The following is a 14,925-nucleotide window of genomic DNA, read 5'->3' as shown; positions in this document are numbered from 1 at the left end:
TAGAAATCCGCTTCGAATTTTTATTCGGCAGGTCGCTTACAGCGCTGATCCAGAACGGACCAGAAGACGGTAAAGTGTGATTTGACGGTACAGTTGGGCGCGCGGTTCATTAAGTCGATTTAAATGCATGCTAATGCATTTAAATCGTCGGGCCGCCCGATTCAGGCACGGACCGGACCCGCGCCCAAATCGGGTGTCGGTAAAGCCGCGATCTGCTCGGATTCAGGTGCAGATCGCATTAAAGGCCCGACGCCAGACTTTAACGCGATTTCGGGCACGAATCTTGGGTAAAATAGGGCCCTAAGTGTAGTGTGTCAAAATTCGCAGATGACACTAAGATGAGTGGCAGAGCAAAGTGTGCAGGGGATGCTGGAAGTCTGCAAAGGGATATAGAGTCAGAGGTTTACAGAATGGAAACCGGCCCTTCGGCCTGTGTCATAATTATACCTTATTGCACATATATTGTCTTCAGACCACACGACAAACTTATTTTCCTCGTCACTAACTATATCCTCTTCCCTCGTCCGAGGCTAGACCAGACTATTCACACAACCTCTGCAATCAATTTGACCCGACCACAAACAGAACATCCACATCGATCACCTGGAGCTACCCTCTCCTTTGTTTCTCCTTTGTGTGATGGAATACTTTCAACTCGTCTGGATGAGTGCAATTGCAACAACTCTCAAGAAGCTCAATACCATTCAGGACAAAACAGCCCACCTGACTGGCACTCAATCCATATTAAACATTCACTCCCTCAACCACGTGCAGTGGCAGCAGTGTACACCAGCTACAAGATACACTGCAATAAGCTGGCAAGGTTCCTTCAACAGTATCTTCCAAACCTCCAATTTCTACCATCTGGAAAGAGAAGGGCAACGGACGCATAGAAACACAACCACCTGAAATTTCTTCTCAAAACAACTCCCCATTTTTTGAGGTCATTGGTCCAAACTCCTAAACTGCCCTTCCCAATAGCACTGAGAGTATATCTGCAGCAGATGGATTGCAACAATTTAAGGCAGCGGTTCACCACCACCTTCTCAGAGACAATCAAACATGAGCAATAATTGCAGGTCTTGTCAGTCATGCTCAAATTGCATGAAAAAATAACAAGTGCCAACTTTTAAAATTTACTTCGCACTTGTGAAGCACCTTGCAACATTTTACAATGCAAAAGGCACTATAAAAATACAAGTTGTTCTTGACTTGGGATACTGGTGATGCCATGTGACAAAATCAATAATTGTTGAGTCAGGAGATAAATGGAAAAGGTTTAGGTTTATTCCAGTGCACACTATAAATCAGAACGTGAAAATTACTTGCTGACTCTACCAACACTACCCCCGACTGCCCTCCCCGCCCCCACTGCCAGAAAAAAATTAACAGCACTTAGAAAGCTGCCCCTGTGAAATGTACTGAGTGAGGAATATTAGAGTACACGAAAAATAATTTTGTTTTAGCTGTAATCTTCCTTTACGAAAATGAGATGCACCTTACAATTTTAATTCATGCATGACAAGTGCTCTTCACTAGGAAAGGCAGCATTTATTGCCCATCTCTAATTGCTAAAGAGAAGGCTATGCTGAGGCCATTTTCTTGAATATAACTTAGCAGCATGCTCAACTACTTCAGAGGGCAGTTAAGAGTCAGCCATATTATTTTGGCACAGACCAGCTAAGGATGACAGAATTGTGCATCAGTTTAGTTTTCACAACATCTGAAGTTTGATGGCGACCATTACCAAAACCAGTTTTATACTCCATATTTAGTTCATTTATTCCATTTAAATTTTTGAGCTGATACAGCTGATTATGGCTGCATCATTACTTCTAACTTCCGGATTTCATCATATCACAACTGTTCTAATATACCACAACAAGATGCCTGTATAAAAGTTTAAAATAACATTTAATAAAATGATATTTCTGATACAAAGGTAAAGATAAAGTCGTCATAGTCCCAGATGACCATAGGCTGCTCTCCCTCTCAAAGGGGTGGTGATAAGTGGTGACTGGTGGTGATTTTAACTTGAGGAATACCACACCTCAGGCGAGGGGCAAGGTTGAGAAGGCAGGGCCTTCACGAATAACCTCAGCAGGTACAGGAAATGAACCCGCACTGTTAGCATTGCTCTCCAGCACAAACCAGCCACCCAGCCAACTGAGCTAAGGTTACTGGGCAAAGATATTCGAGGGTTTAAGTTTGGATCAGCAACCCCACCTTTCCACATTTATCCCAGCCCTATTTTTTGCATACTGTAGACAATAAATTAGGTGGCAGGAGCTTTGCTGCATCTTATCCAAAATTCTTTACATTTGTTTTGGAACATGCACGCTGGCCTATATAGGGAACAAACTGTGTGTACTTTGCTGGTAAATGGCAACTGATTAATCAGTTGTATGGATAGAGCAACAAAGGTAACCTTTATCCTCATATCTGTGTTTCCTGACAGGAGTTAATTGATTGGTAATCAGCAGCATGAAGTCACATCAAATTAATCTGCTCCCTAATCCACAGGATTCCAAGGTCACAAACTCCAGCCCCATCACTAACCCACATGAAATCATGATATGTACCTGAAGCCTTTCTGGTTCATACAAATCAAAATTACTTTACTTAATACAATTACAAATCAGGCCATCAGGAGAGGTAGTGGTTCTTCTTTCGATTGTAGCACGAGTGCATTTGAGTCATCGCTGAATTATTTTTCAGATTCAAGTATTTATTTTTTCTGACTTATTTCAAATACATTTTTCACAATTCAATTTCACTGTTCAAAATTTATATACAAATGTGAAGTTTCACAAAGTGATTTAAGTGCATACTTTACCTTCTTCCCCATTGAGTGGTTCTTCCAAAAGGAGGCTAGCCATACATTCCCAATCTTTGAGCAAATCCGTTGCACAATCCCACATGCTATCCACAAGGTAAGCAGCATGCTCGTGCAGCTATCAATTGAAAAATGAAAATAAAATGATTACATCAGCTGAAAGATTTCAGCGCGATATAAATTCAGCAGAGGAAGCAATAATACTAAGATTTTGTGGACAAATGCATCATCTCTGATAATGTAACTGAGCTTCCATTTAATTCTCCTTTCCCTGCTTAATTTACATTAAAATGCAAGTCAACAGAAGCTTAATTCTTGGTGCTCTAAGTAACAGAATGTTTCCCGTTAAAGAACCTCAGCACAAAAAAGCTGTCATTGCTTCTCATTAATATTCCTATAAGAACTATTGCTGAAATTTATGATTACACTGCTGAATTTAACTACTATAACTTAACAAGTGCTGTTCTGGTAAAGAAGTGATTTTATTTTGCATGTTCCAAAGTTTGAAGCAAATTTTGGATGGCATGAAAGGAAACAAAAATATTGTAAATACTCAGCAGGTCACACAGTATCCATTGAGGGAAACAAACTTGATGTTTCAAGTTGAGATGTAATTAACAACCTACCTCACTCTCTAGGAAGAAAAATACCAGTGTCTTGATAAGCTTTGCATTTGGACTTTGTCTTCCTTTTCTTTTTACTGTCCCTTCATCAGAATCAGGATCTTTCTGACTGAAAAGCCTTAGAAGTAAAAACATCAAAACAGCACCAAAAAATTAAAAGGTTTAAAAAGAATTGTGTTTCAATTTACATTCCATCATTCACCACTTCCACCGAACCAGATTTTCGACACTTCTTACCACCAGGCATCCTTCTTCACAGAGGGAACAGCAAACTCAGGACACTCTGGACCTGTGCAGTAACTGCTAAACCTGCTTCAAAACTGTGGATACTGTTTCTGAAGTGGAACTTGATCAGATCAAAAAATAAAATACTTTTTCTCTTAAATACATCACCCAGATTTCACAATGACAACTCTCAAAACTCACTCAATGAAGGCCTGCTCCAAAGACCTTGGAGTTCATATTGAACAAGCCTTTGATTGGGATATAAATATTCTTACAATTTACCAAATATTATAAATGATTCAAGCACAGTGAAACCCATTTAAATAGGCAGCTCTTTCGCTTACAAAGCCTCGGATTGTGATTTTCTTCCAAGTGGTTTCCCCAATAATTGCTCAAAGCAGCTCAAAGGTGACATCTTAGATGACCATTCTGATGGGGGTGGCACCGTGATGAGCACTGCTGCCTCAGAACACCAGGGACCCGGGTTTGACTCCTGGCTTGGGTCACTGTCTATGTGGAGTTTGCACATTCTCCCCATGTCTGCGTGGGTTTCCTCCGGGTGCTCCGGTTTCCTCCCACAGTCTGAAAGACATACTGGTTAGGTGCACTGACCTGAACAGGCACCAGAATGTGGCGACTAGGGGAATTTCACAGTAACTTCATTGCAGAGTTAATGTAAGCCTTACTTGTGACTAATAAATAAACTTTACTTGGTAAAGTTTTACCAGCTCTTAAAATTGCTGGTGTTAATTCAACAAATCCAGCTGTGATTAAACGAGTATAGTAGATCATCTTAGCAAGACAATAGTATATTAAAGTTAACCAACTGCTGGTTCAGCGGAAGGTTGATAGGAAAAGCAGCTGCAGGGTAGGAGATACATGGGAGCAGGTTGGGAGAACTGAAAAAGCTCAACAGCTGAATGTCAAGATCACAGAGCTCAGCAACAATGTACACTGAAGAACCAAGTCAATTCATCAGTTGGCACAAGTAAAGCACTTGAGTAGGAATTTTGGTGGGTGCCATGGCACTGTTAGATATGCTTTATAATTAATATTGTGCAACTGAGGGTACTTGCAGCATCCAAAGAACAAGGGTTAACAAGCTCAATTTGTTGAACAATCAATCAATAGAAAAATTCAGCCCGTCAAAACAATTACCATAGATCAACAAATCTTACTAATAAAATGGATTAGTAACTTTTAAAATGTGCAAATCTAAATGTTTGCAAGTATTTTTGGAGTTCAGTTAGCTATACTATAACTCTGAAGATGAAGGAACAAGACTTACAGTTATGCCTTTAATCAATACACATCGTCACCACAAAATTGTTAACCAGTTAATTTTAGCAAGAAGAAAATATCACCAAATAAATGTCTGTGCATGTGTAAAATGTGTGTTATGAATACCTGCCTAACTATTATAAAATATTCTCCAAAGGACATATGGAATCTATGCTCTTGTTTAAGAACTAACTGGAACTTCACAATCTGTAAGCAATGATGTACTTGCTAGCTCTGAACACAAGAAACCAGAATAGGCAACAAAACACACAAGAAACTAATCAGAGATCATGAAATACAAATAGTAACCCTGCAACTTAATGCACGTGCAATACAACAAGAAACTCATGTTCTGAAAGTGATTTCCCAACTTTTAAATCAAACATATGATCAAGATTTAGTTAAACAGTAACAATATTTAATCAAACTGAACTTATAACTGCAGTTTTATTCTGCAATTCTATCAAACATGTTCGGAAAACAATTACATGCCAGAAACTGAAATTATTTCCCTTATACATATTTTCAAATTGATTTTGCTCCTTACTTTTTGTAAAGAAATTCCCCTGCTGCAACAGCAACTGGTCGATGAGCAGAGTAAACCAAATGATAAACGTTTTCACAGTCCTCAGAGGTAAGGACATCATCACTACCCCTATAGTAGGAAAAATAAAAGAATGTAAAAGGCTAAACTTAAGAAAATGTTCTTCAATATTCTAGTCAAAAATTGATACTAGGTTACATCGACAATAGAATAAATATTGCCAAAGCTAAATATTAGACACATCATTCTCTTATTTTATCTTACACAAAATAAACTTTAGCACATAGCTCACTGAATGAAATTTAGTTGCTCAAATTATTTTCAAAACTGCACACATTAGATAGCTAACTAGAAACTTCTCAAGGCATTGCTCAATAAATCAGAACGTGCTATTTTATGAAAAATGTGCCAATATGAAATATGGATTTCAAGAACAATCATGATCCTTGAAGCTCTCTCCCCCCAAGCACTTCACATTGAAGGAATTTAAGGTAATCATTATCGCAATGTTGGTAAACAGGGTAGACATGGTAACATCCACCTCAGGGACTGCAGGGCCTTAACTTCACATTTCATTCAAATGACAACACCTTGAACAGGGCAGCACTGAGTGCCAGCCTAGATTATGTGCACCAGTTTTTAAAGTTGGGTTTGAAAACACAACCTTCAGACTTAAATGACCAAAGTGCTACAACTGAGCTGTGGCTCACATTGAATATACCAAACTATTGTTTCCTTATAGAATAATGTGGGAGTTAAGAGTGTTTTGGCTGAAATGCCATTATTTTATGCATTTGTGATATGCTTGTTTAGCTGATCTATTATCATGGTGGCACATTTGACATGCACAAAAAAACAAAGTTAAAAATACAATATATGTTGGAGAAGTTAATTAAAAATTAACAGAACCTCACTATTTTTATAAGTCCTGACACAATCGACATTATGAATAAAGGGAAGTAGAATAAAATCACATCAAAAATATATATAATTGTAATGCAGGTTGGCAGTAAATCCTTCCAATACACCTGTAGCAGGCCTAAGAATGGGAGAAGATTCTGGTTATCCATGCTTGATGGCGAAGTGACGCCCAGACTGGTGACCTATTCCAAGAAAAGCAAGCCACAGAAACAGATACAATCATGTGCGCTGTCCGTCTCATATGTCATGAGGCATGGGAAGAGAACTAAAGAATGCAGGTTGGTTCTTTTTTCTCTTTGCTAAATGAAACTTGGGAATATCCTGAAAACAGGTCTTTAAAATTATCAAGTTAGACAAGCACTTGTGCGACCATCCAAAATGAAAGACCCTTAACACTGATAACTGGTAAATCCAATAGAGAAATTGTAGCTGGAGTGTGGAACTGACCAAATTCAGATCTTTCAAAAGAGAAGTTGTATAAGTAGATCAGAGGAAAATAGAAAAATGTGCTGCCAAGTTGAGATGAAGCAGATGTAACGGGAAGAAGCCCATGTTGAGTACAGACACAGTAAGTCTCACAACACCGGATTAAAGTTCAACAGGGTTTATTTGGCAGTACAAGCTTTCGGAGTCTCGCTCTTTCTTCAGGTGAGTGAGGAGTTGTGTTCACAAACAGGGCATATAGATAGACATTAAGGTAGCCAAGTCTCCAAGGCCTGATGGGATATACCCCTGAATACTGAGAGGGGCAAGGGAGGAAATTGCTGGGGCCTTGAGAGAAATCTTTGCATCCTCACTGGCTATAGGGGAGGTCCCAGAGGATTGGAGAATAGTCAATGTTGTTCCTTTGTTTAAGAAGGGGAGCAAGAATAATCCAGGTAATTATAGGCCTGTGAGCCTTACATCAGTGATAGGGAAATTATTGGAGAGGATTCTTCGAGACAGGCTTTATTCCCACTTGGAAATAAGTGGACCTATTAGTGAGAAGCAACATGGTTTTGTGAAGGGGAGGTCGTGTCTCACAAACTTGATCGAGTTTTTCGAGGAAGTGACGAAGATGATTAATGAGGGTAAGGCAGTGGATGTCGTCTACATGGACTTGAGTAAGACCTTTGACAAGGTCCCTCATGGCAGATTGGTGCAGAAGGTGAAGTCCCATGGGATCAGAGGTGAGCTGGCAAAGTGGATACAAAACTGACTCGATCAAAGAAGACAGAGGATAGCAGTGGAAGGGTGCGTTTCTAAATGGAGGCCTGTGACAAGTGGTGTTCCTCAGGGATCAGTGTTGGGACCTTATATAAATGATTTGGAGGAAAATGTAATTGGATTGATTACTAAGTTTGCGGACGACGCAAAGGTTGGTAGATTTGTGGATAGCGGTGAGGACCATCAGAGGATACAGCAGGATCTAGATCAGTTGGAGACTTGGGTGGAGTGATGGCAGATGGAGTTTAATCTGGACAAATGTGAGGTAATGCATTTTGGAAGATCGAAAACAGATAGGAAATATACAGTAAATGGCAGAACCCCAAGGAGTATTGATAGGCAAAGAGATCTGAGTGTACAGGTACACAGGTCACTGAAAGTGGCAATGCAGGTGAAGACATGCTTGCCTTCATCGGCCGAGGCATTGAGTGTAAAAATTGGCACGTCATGTTGCAGCTTTATAGAACCTTAGTTAGGCCGCAGTTGGAATATAGTGTTCAATTCTGGTCGCCACATCACCAGAAGGATGTGGAGGCTTTGGAGAGGGTACAGAAAAGATTTACCAGAATGCTGTCTGGTATGGAGCGCATTAGCTATGAGGAGAGGTTGGAGAAACTTGGTTTGTTCTCACTGGAACGACGGAGGTTGAGGGGAGACCTGATAGAAGTCTACAAGGTTATGAGAGGCGTGGATAGTCAGAAGCTTTTTCCCAGGATGGAAGAGTCAATTACTAGGGGGCATAGGTTTAAGGTGCGAGGGGCAAGGTTTAAAGGAGATGTACGAGGCAGATTTCTTACACAGAGAGTGGTGGGTGCCTGGAACTCGTTGCCGGGGGAGATAATGGAAACGGATACGGTAGTGACTTTTAAGGGGCGTCTTGACAAGTACATGAGTGAGATGGGAATAGAGGGATATGGTCCCCGGAAGGGTAGGGGGTTTTAGTTCAGTCAGGCAGCATGGTCGGTGCAGACTTGGAGGGCCGAAGGGCCTGTTCCTGTGCTGTAATTTTCTTTGTTCTTTGTATATGCAGACACAAACTCAATTTACAAGATGATGGTTGGAATGTGCATCTTTACAGGTCATCAAGTCTTTAAAGGTACAGACAATATGAGTGGAGAGAGGGTTAAGCACAGGTAAAAGAGGTGTGTATTGTCTCCAGCCAGGACAGCTGATGACATTTTGCAAGCCCAGGCAAGTCGTGGGGGTTACAGATAGTGTAACATGAACCCAAGATCCCGGTTGAGGCCGTCCTCATGTGTGCTGAACTTGGTTGTCAGTTTCTGCTCAGCGATTCTGCGTTGTCCGTGTGTCGTGAAGGCCGCCTTGGAGAAGACTTACCCCAAGATCAGAGGCTGAATGCCTGTGACTGCTGAAGTGTTCCCCGACTGAAAGGGAACACTCCTGCCTGGTGATTGTCGAGCGGTGTTCATTCATCTGTTGTCGTAGCTTCTGCATGGTCTCCCCAATATACCATGCCTCGGGGCATCCTTTCCTGCAGCGTATCAGGTAGACAACGTTGGCTGGGTCGCAAGAGTATGTACTGTGGATGGTGGATGGTGTTCTCACATGAGATGATGGCATCCGTGTCGATGATCCGGCATGTCTTGCAGATGTTGATGTGGCAGGGTTGTGATGTCGTGGTCACTGTTCCCCTGAAGGCTGGGTAGTTTGCTGCGGACGATGGTCTGTTTGAGGTTGTGCTGTTGTTTGATCCGTGCCGGATCATCGAACACGGATTCAAACAACCGCACAACCTCAAATAGACCATTGTACAAATGGTGCTGGATTTTCATCCTGAAGGCGGGTTGCGGGAGTTGGGAAATTTCTCTGCTCAGCACATCATCCTGCAGCTACATGGGCACCAGATGCTGATATAAGCTGTTTGAATGGATTGCCTCAGTGCTCGAAGACTTCCTTCCAATTACAATAAATCAATACAAGAAACAGCCCTCTCGCCTTCACCCACCCACTTCCCATACCAACTCGTGGCTTATTCCCCCTCGCCCACCCTCCATGGTTCCTAATACCCTCACCTGGCATACAGACCCTCCATAATCACTGAACCCTCTCGTGCCAACAGCATATATGACAAATTTTATTTTTAAAATGCAGTCAGTTTTAAAAAGTAATTAATTCATAACTTTAGTTAAAAAAAAAAATTTCTACAGCCAAGTGCCAATCATTCAGACCTTTCAAAGTAACAAGAACTTACACTACAAGCACTTTACATCTCTTAACCTTGTGCAAATAAACATTGCGATCTATTCTATCCATTGCACAGAGAAAGAGCTGTCAATCAAGCAATGTTTCCCTGGTGCATAGCTTTTTTCAAAACAGACCAACAGATGTCTTAGCCAAGAATGTATGAGGAGGCTTGGCTGAGAGAACAGACATCCATAGTCTGTCCAAATAGCTGGGCTCAGGGGCAACCACTGCTTGATTGACAACTCACTCTTTGTGACCCATTCAGTTCACTGCACCATGTTAATTTACACCAGATAAAATGCATCAAGTGTTGCAGTATCAGCTATTGATACTTGAAAAGGATCGAGATGAGTGACACTTTTATAATACTGTAGTAAAAGCATTTTTCCAAAGAAAGTAGAAAGTTATGAATTACCACTTTAAATTTTTTGTTGACACAATATTGTAAGGTTCAGTGGCTCTGTACCATTTGAATACTGGGTGAATAGATATGGAAGTGCCATAGGTTGGCATGAAGAGTATAAGGCACCATGGGAGTGTGGGTGGTGGGGCCTAGGTTGACAGAGGGTATATAAGAAAATGTGTATGTGGAGGTACGTAGGTTGGCATGAAAGCTATGGAGAGCCATGCACCAACCCAAAGCTTCATCCTGCACTGGTAAATATGGGAAGCTCTGGGAATCCAAAAATCCATTCCTGGCTGCCATTTCACTCCACAAATATCCAGCTCATCGTTTCCATGAATACAAAATTTGCAGGTAAAATTTTGCACATGTCTCTCTTCAAAACTGTGGTTATACATTTAAAAGTACAGGTGTTCTGCAATGTGGGATACCCAAGAGGAGGTTGCAATGAGTACTTCAGACCCTCCGTCTGAAGAGCAGAGTTGTTTAGGACCTGGGAGAGAGAGAGAAATCTAGCATGTATGTGGTGCGTGCAATGCGGAGTGCATGGATTGTAATGTGGGTCAGGCGCTACAACACAGTTGAAGTGAGATCAAGTCCTGAGATATGAATAAAGGGATGGGTTCTGTTATTTTATATCCATGATTGATGTAACTCAGTTGGCTGGACAGCTGGTTTGTGATGCAGAGCAATGCCAACAGCACGGATTCAATTCCTGTACCAGCTGAGGTGAATCATGAAGGCCTGCCTTCTCAACCTTGCCTCTCACTTGAGGTGTGGTTTTCCTTCTTTGAAATCACCACCAGTCAGCTCTCCCCCTCAAAGGGGAGAGAGCAGCCTATGGTCATCTGGAACTGTGGTGACATTTACTTTATCAGTGAGAAGGAAGGGTTGCAATGAGCATCGATAAGCGATCTCAACAAATCTGAAAATACATGCTGAAGATGGGAAAAGACTAACTACAAGCACTTTTACAAATACTAATAGCTTGTGCAACTTTAAAAAAGGCCACAAAACCTATTTGAAACATGAATTGATTCTGCTTACAGAAAGCAACTTGTTAAGCTCAAAACTGAATGGGCTTTAAGCAGAATGGAGCTGTATGCATAATGCTAGTTATTCTGGAAGACTCAACAAAAGGTAAGCATTTGTATAATAAATACAAATGGGGATAATTTAAGTATTACGGCCAGGCTGACAGGACTGACTTGACAAAACAGATAATTCAGAATTATTTGCAAGGAGTTCAAGAAATCCAGATGCGCTACTCACAAGACTTAATGTCGGAGAACATAAGAAATAGGAGCAGGAGCAGGAGGAGGCCATCTAGCCCCTTGAGCCTGCCCCGCCATTCAATAAGATCATGGCTGATCTGAAGTGAATCAGTTCCACTTACTCGCCTGCTCCCCATAACCCTTAATTCCCCTACCGATCAGAAATCCATCTATCCGTGACTTAAACATATTCAACGAGGTAGCCTCCACCACTTCAGTGGGCAAAGAATTCCAGAGATTCATCACCCTCTGGGAAAAGGAGTTCCTCCTCAACTCTGTCCTAAACAGACCCCCCTTTATTTTGAGGCTGTGCCCTCTAGTTCTGGTTTCCTTTCGAAGTGGAAAGAATCTCTCCACTTCTACCCTATCCAGCCCCTTCATTATCTTATATGTCTCTATAAGATCACCCCTCAGCCTTCTAAACTCCAACTAGTACAAACCTAATCTGCTCAATCTCTCCTCATAATCTACACCCCTCATCTCCGGTATCAATCTGGTGAACCTTCTCTGCACTCCCTCCAAGGCCAATATATCCTTCCGCAAGTAAGGGGACCAAAACTGCACACAGTATTCCAGCTGCGGCCTCACCAATGCCTTGTACAGATGCAGCAAGACTTGTCTGCTTTTATATTCTATCCCCCTCGCGATAAATGCCAACATCCCATTTGACTTCTTGATAACCTGTTGTACTTGCAGACTGAGCTTTTGCGACTCATGCACAAGGACCCCCAGGTCCCTTTGCACAGTAGCATGTTGTAATTTTTTTCCATTTAAATAATAATCCAATTTGCCATTATTTCTTCCAAAGTGAATAACCTCGCATTTGCCAACGTTATACTCCATCTGCCAGATCCTCGCCCACTCACTCAGCCTATTCAAATCTCTCTGCAGACCTTCCGCTTCCTCCACGCAATTCACTTTCCCACTTATCTTCGTGTCGTCAGCAAACTTTGTTACCCTACACTCAGTCCCCTCCTTCAGATCATCTATGTAAATAGTAAACAGTTGAGGCCCCAGTACCGATCCCTGCGGCACGCCACTAGTTACCATCTGCCAACCAGAAAAGCACCCATTTATTCCAACTCTCTGCTTCCTGTTGGATAGCCAGTCCCCGATCCACGCTAACACCCTACCCCCAACTCCGTGTGCCCCAATCTTCTGCAGCAACCTTTTGTGAGGCACCTTATCGAATGCCTTTCGGAAATCCAAAAACACATCTACCGGTTCCCCTCCGTCAACCGCACTAGTCACATCTTCATAAAAATCCAGTAAGTTCGTCAAACACAACTTTCCTCTCATGAATCCATGCTGCGTCTGCTTGATCGAACCATTCTTATCCAGATGGCCTGCTATTTCTTCTTTAATGATGGATTCCAGCATTTTCCTAACTAGACGTTAAGCTAACCGGCCTGTCGTTACCCGCCTTTTGTCTACTTCCTTTTTTAAACAGCGGTGCAACAGTAGCCGTTTTCCAATCAGCTGGCACTGCCCCAGAGTCCAGTGAATTTTGATAAATAACCACTAACGCATCCGCTATTACCTCTGACATTTCTTTCAGTACCCTGGGATGCATTCCATCCGGGCCCGGGGACTTGTCCACCTTCAGTCCCGTTAGTCTACCAAGCACTGCCTCTCTAGTAACAATAATTGTATTGAGTACCTCTCCTCCTACCAACACTCGATCGTTAATATTCGGTAAACTATTTGTGTCTTTCACCGTGAAGACCGACACAAAAAACCTATTTGAAGTCTCAGCCATTTCCTCGTTTTCCACTATTAAATCCCCCCTCTCGTCCTCCAAGGGTCCAACATTCACCCTAGCCACTCTATTCCTTTTTATATATTTGTAAAAACTTTTACTATTATTTTTTATGTTTAGAGCTCGTTTAGTTTCATAATCTATCTTTCCTTTTTTTAATCGCTGTCTTAATCATTCTTTGTTGTTTTTTAAAGCTTTCCCAATCTTCTAAGTCTTAGGAGAGGTGTACATAAAAGATTAGTTTATCTGATGGAAGATGAAACAGATTCTGAAGTGTTCCAACCCAATGGAGTCAGTGAAAGGATGCATCTCAAATGGCAAAACAATATTATAAATATCCAATTACTGTAAAAAGATTCTGATAGGCCACATGACCAAATCTAGTAAAGAAAAATATAACAACCGCTACTTACTGCAGAACGAGTGTAAGGAGTTTTATTGCTTGCACAGCAACTTCATATTCTTTATCTAGAGTCATGGAAACAATTCTATCCTAAAAAAGAAGATAGTTCATTAATACAGAAAAGTCTCAAAAGAAGTTGCATGAGTAGCTTCCAGTGCAGGTTATTTGAGATTTGTCTTAAATATCTATCTCTAGCAGTCACTGTAGATCGATAATGCTTGACTGGGGTGTAGATGTTCCAACTATTTACCATTTTCACAGACATTAACTAGTCACTACATGCTTGTAATTATTTATTTAAGTTGATTAGCACACTATCAGCATTATCATACAAATTTTATTTTCAAATACATCATCTTTTATAGCATTCCTAAGATTTTTTATGCAGAAATCAAATATGTCCAACTTCAATTGTATTACATGGCCTTTTGGATTTTTGAAGCATTATTTTGCTATATAATTTCAGTGACTACCACAGAATCATAATTGTTACAGCACAGGAGGCCATCATTTGATTTGATTTATTTTTGAAATTTGTATTGGGACACAGTGAAAAGTATTGTTTCTTGTGCGCTATACAGACAAAGCATACTGTTCATAGAGAAGGAAACAAGAGAGTACAAAATGTCGAGTTACAGTCATAGCTGGGGTGTAGAGAAAGATCAATTTAATGAGAGGTAGGTCCATTCAAAAGTCAGATAACAGTACGGAAAAAGCTGTTCTTGAGTTGGTTGGTACATGACCTCAAAATTTCCTATCTTTTTTCCCTGACGGAAGGTGGTGGAAGAGAGTATATCCGGGATGTATGGGGTCCTTAATTATGCTGGCTGCTTTACTGAGGCAGCAGGAAGTATAGAAAAACTGGCATTCCTTCCTCCCCTTTCCCCACAACCCAGCTATTGTTTAAAATGACTCCAGATAAAGAATATGAAGTTGCAAATTTATTTCAGGTGTTTAACCAATTCCCTTTTGAAAGCCACAATTGTATCCGCTTCCACCACCCTCTCAAGCAATCCACTTGCTGCTTAAAAACATGCTTTCTCATGTCACTATTTGTTCTTTTGCCAATTAATTTAAAATCTGTCTCCCCTGGCTCTCAAACCTTCCTTCAAAGCCAATAACTTACCTCAATTTGCTGTCTCAATCCTTCATGCACCTTTAGCAAATCTCCTCTCAATTTCCTTTCCACAACGAGAACGCCAGCTTCCCCAATCTCTCCCTGTAACTTGAAGACCCTCAGCCCTG

At 41.2% G+C, this 14,925-nt stretch overlaps 1 protein-coding gene across 5 annotated transcripts in view; it reads right to left on the bottom strand.

The window, feature by feature from the left end:
- The window catches only part of stag2b (STAG2 cohesin complex component b), a 151,979-nt gene that overhangs the window by 59,040 nt on the left and 78,014 nt on the right, over positions 1-14,925 (bottom strand). For all 5 annotated transcript variants that reach the window (XM_078211349.1, XM_078211351.1, XM_078211353.1 and 2 more), the window contains 4 exons: positions 13,691-13,770; positions 5,513-5,620; positions 3,463-3,577; positions 2,837-2,954 (listed from right to left, as the gene is read on the bottom strand). In XM_078211349.1, the coding sequence (XP_078067475.1) occupies positions 2,837-2,954; positions 3,463-3,577; positions 5,513-5,620; positions 13,691-13,770 (421 nt within the window). The remainder of the gene's footprint in view (positions 1-2,836; positions 2,955-3,462; positions 3,578-5,512; positions 5,621-13,690; positions 13,771-14,925) is intronic.

Source organism: Mustelus asterias, chromosome 4 (genome assembly GCF_964213995.1).
Source record: "Mustelus asterias chromosome 4, sMusAst1.hap1.1, whole genome shotgun sequence".
Classification (NCBI taxonomy): Eukaryota; Metazoa; Chordata; class Chondrichthyes; order Carcharhiniformes; family Triakidae; genus Mustelus; species Mustelus asterias.
This window is presented reverse-complemented; position numbering and strand designations above follow the sequence as displayed.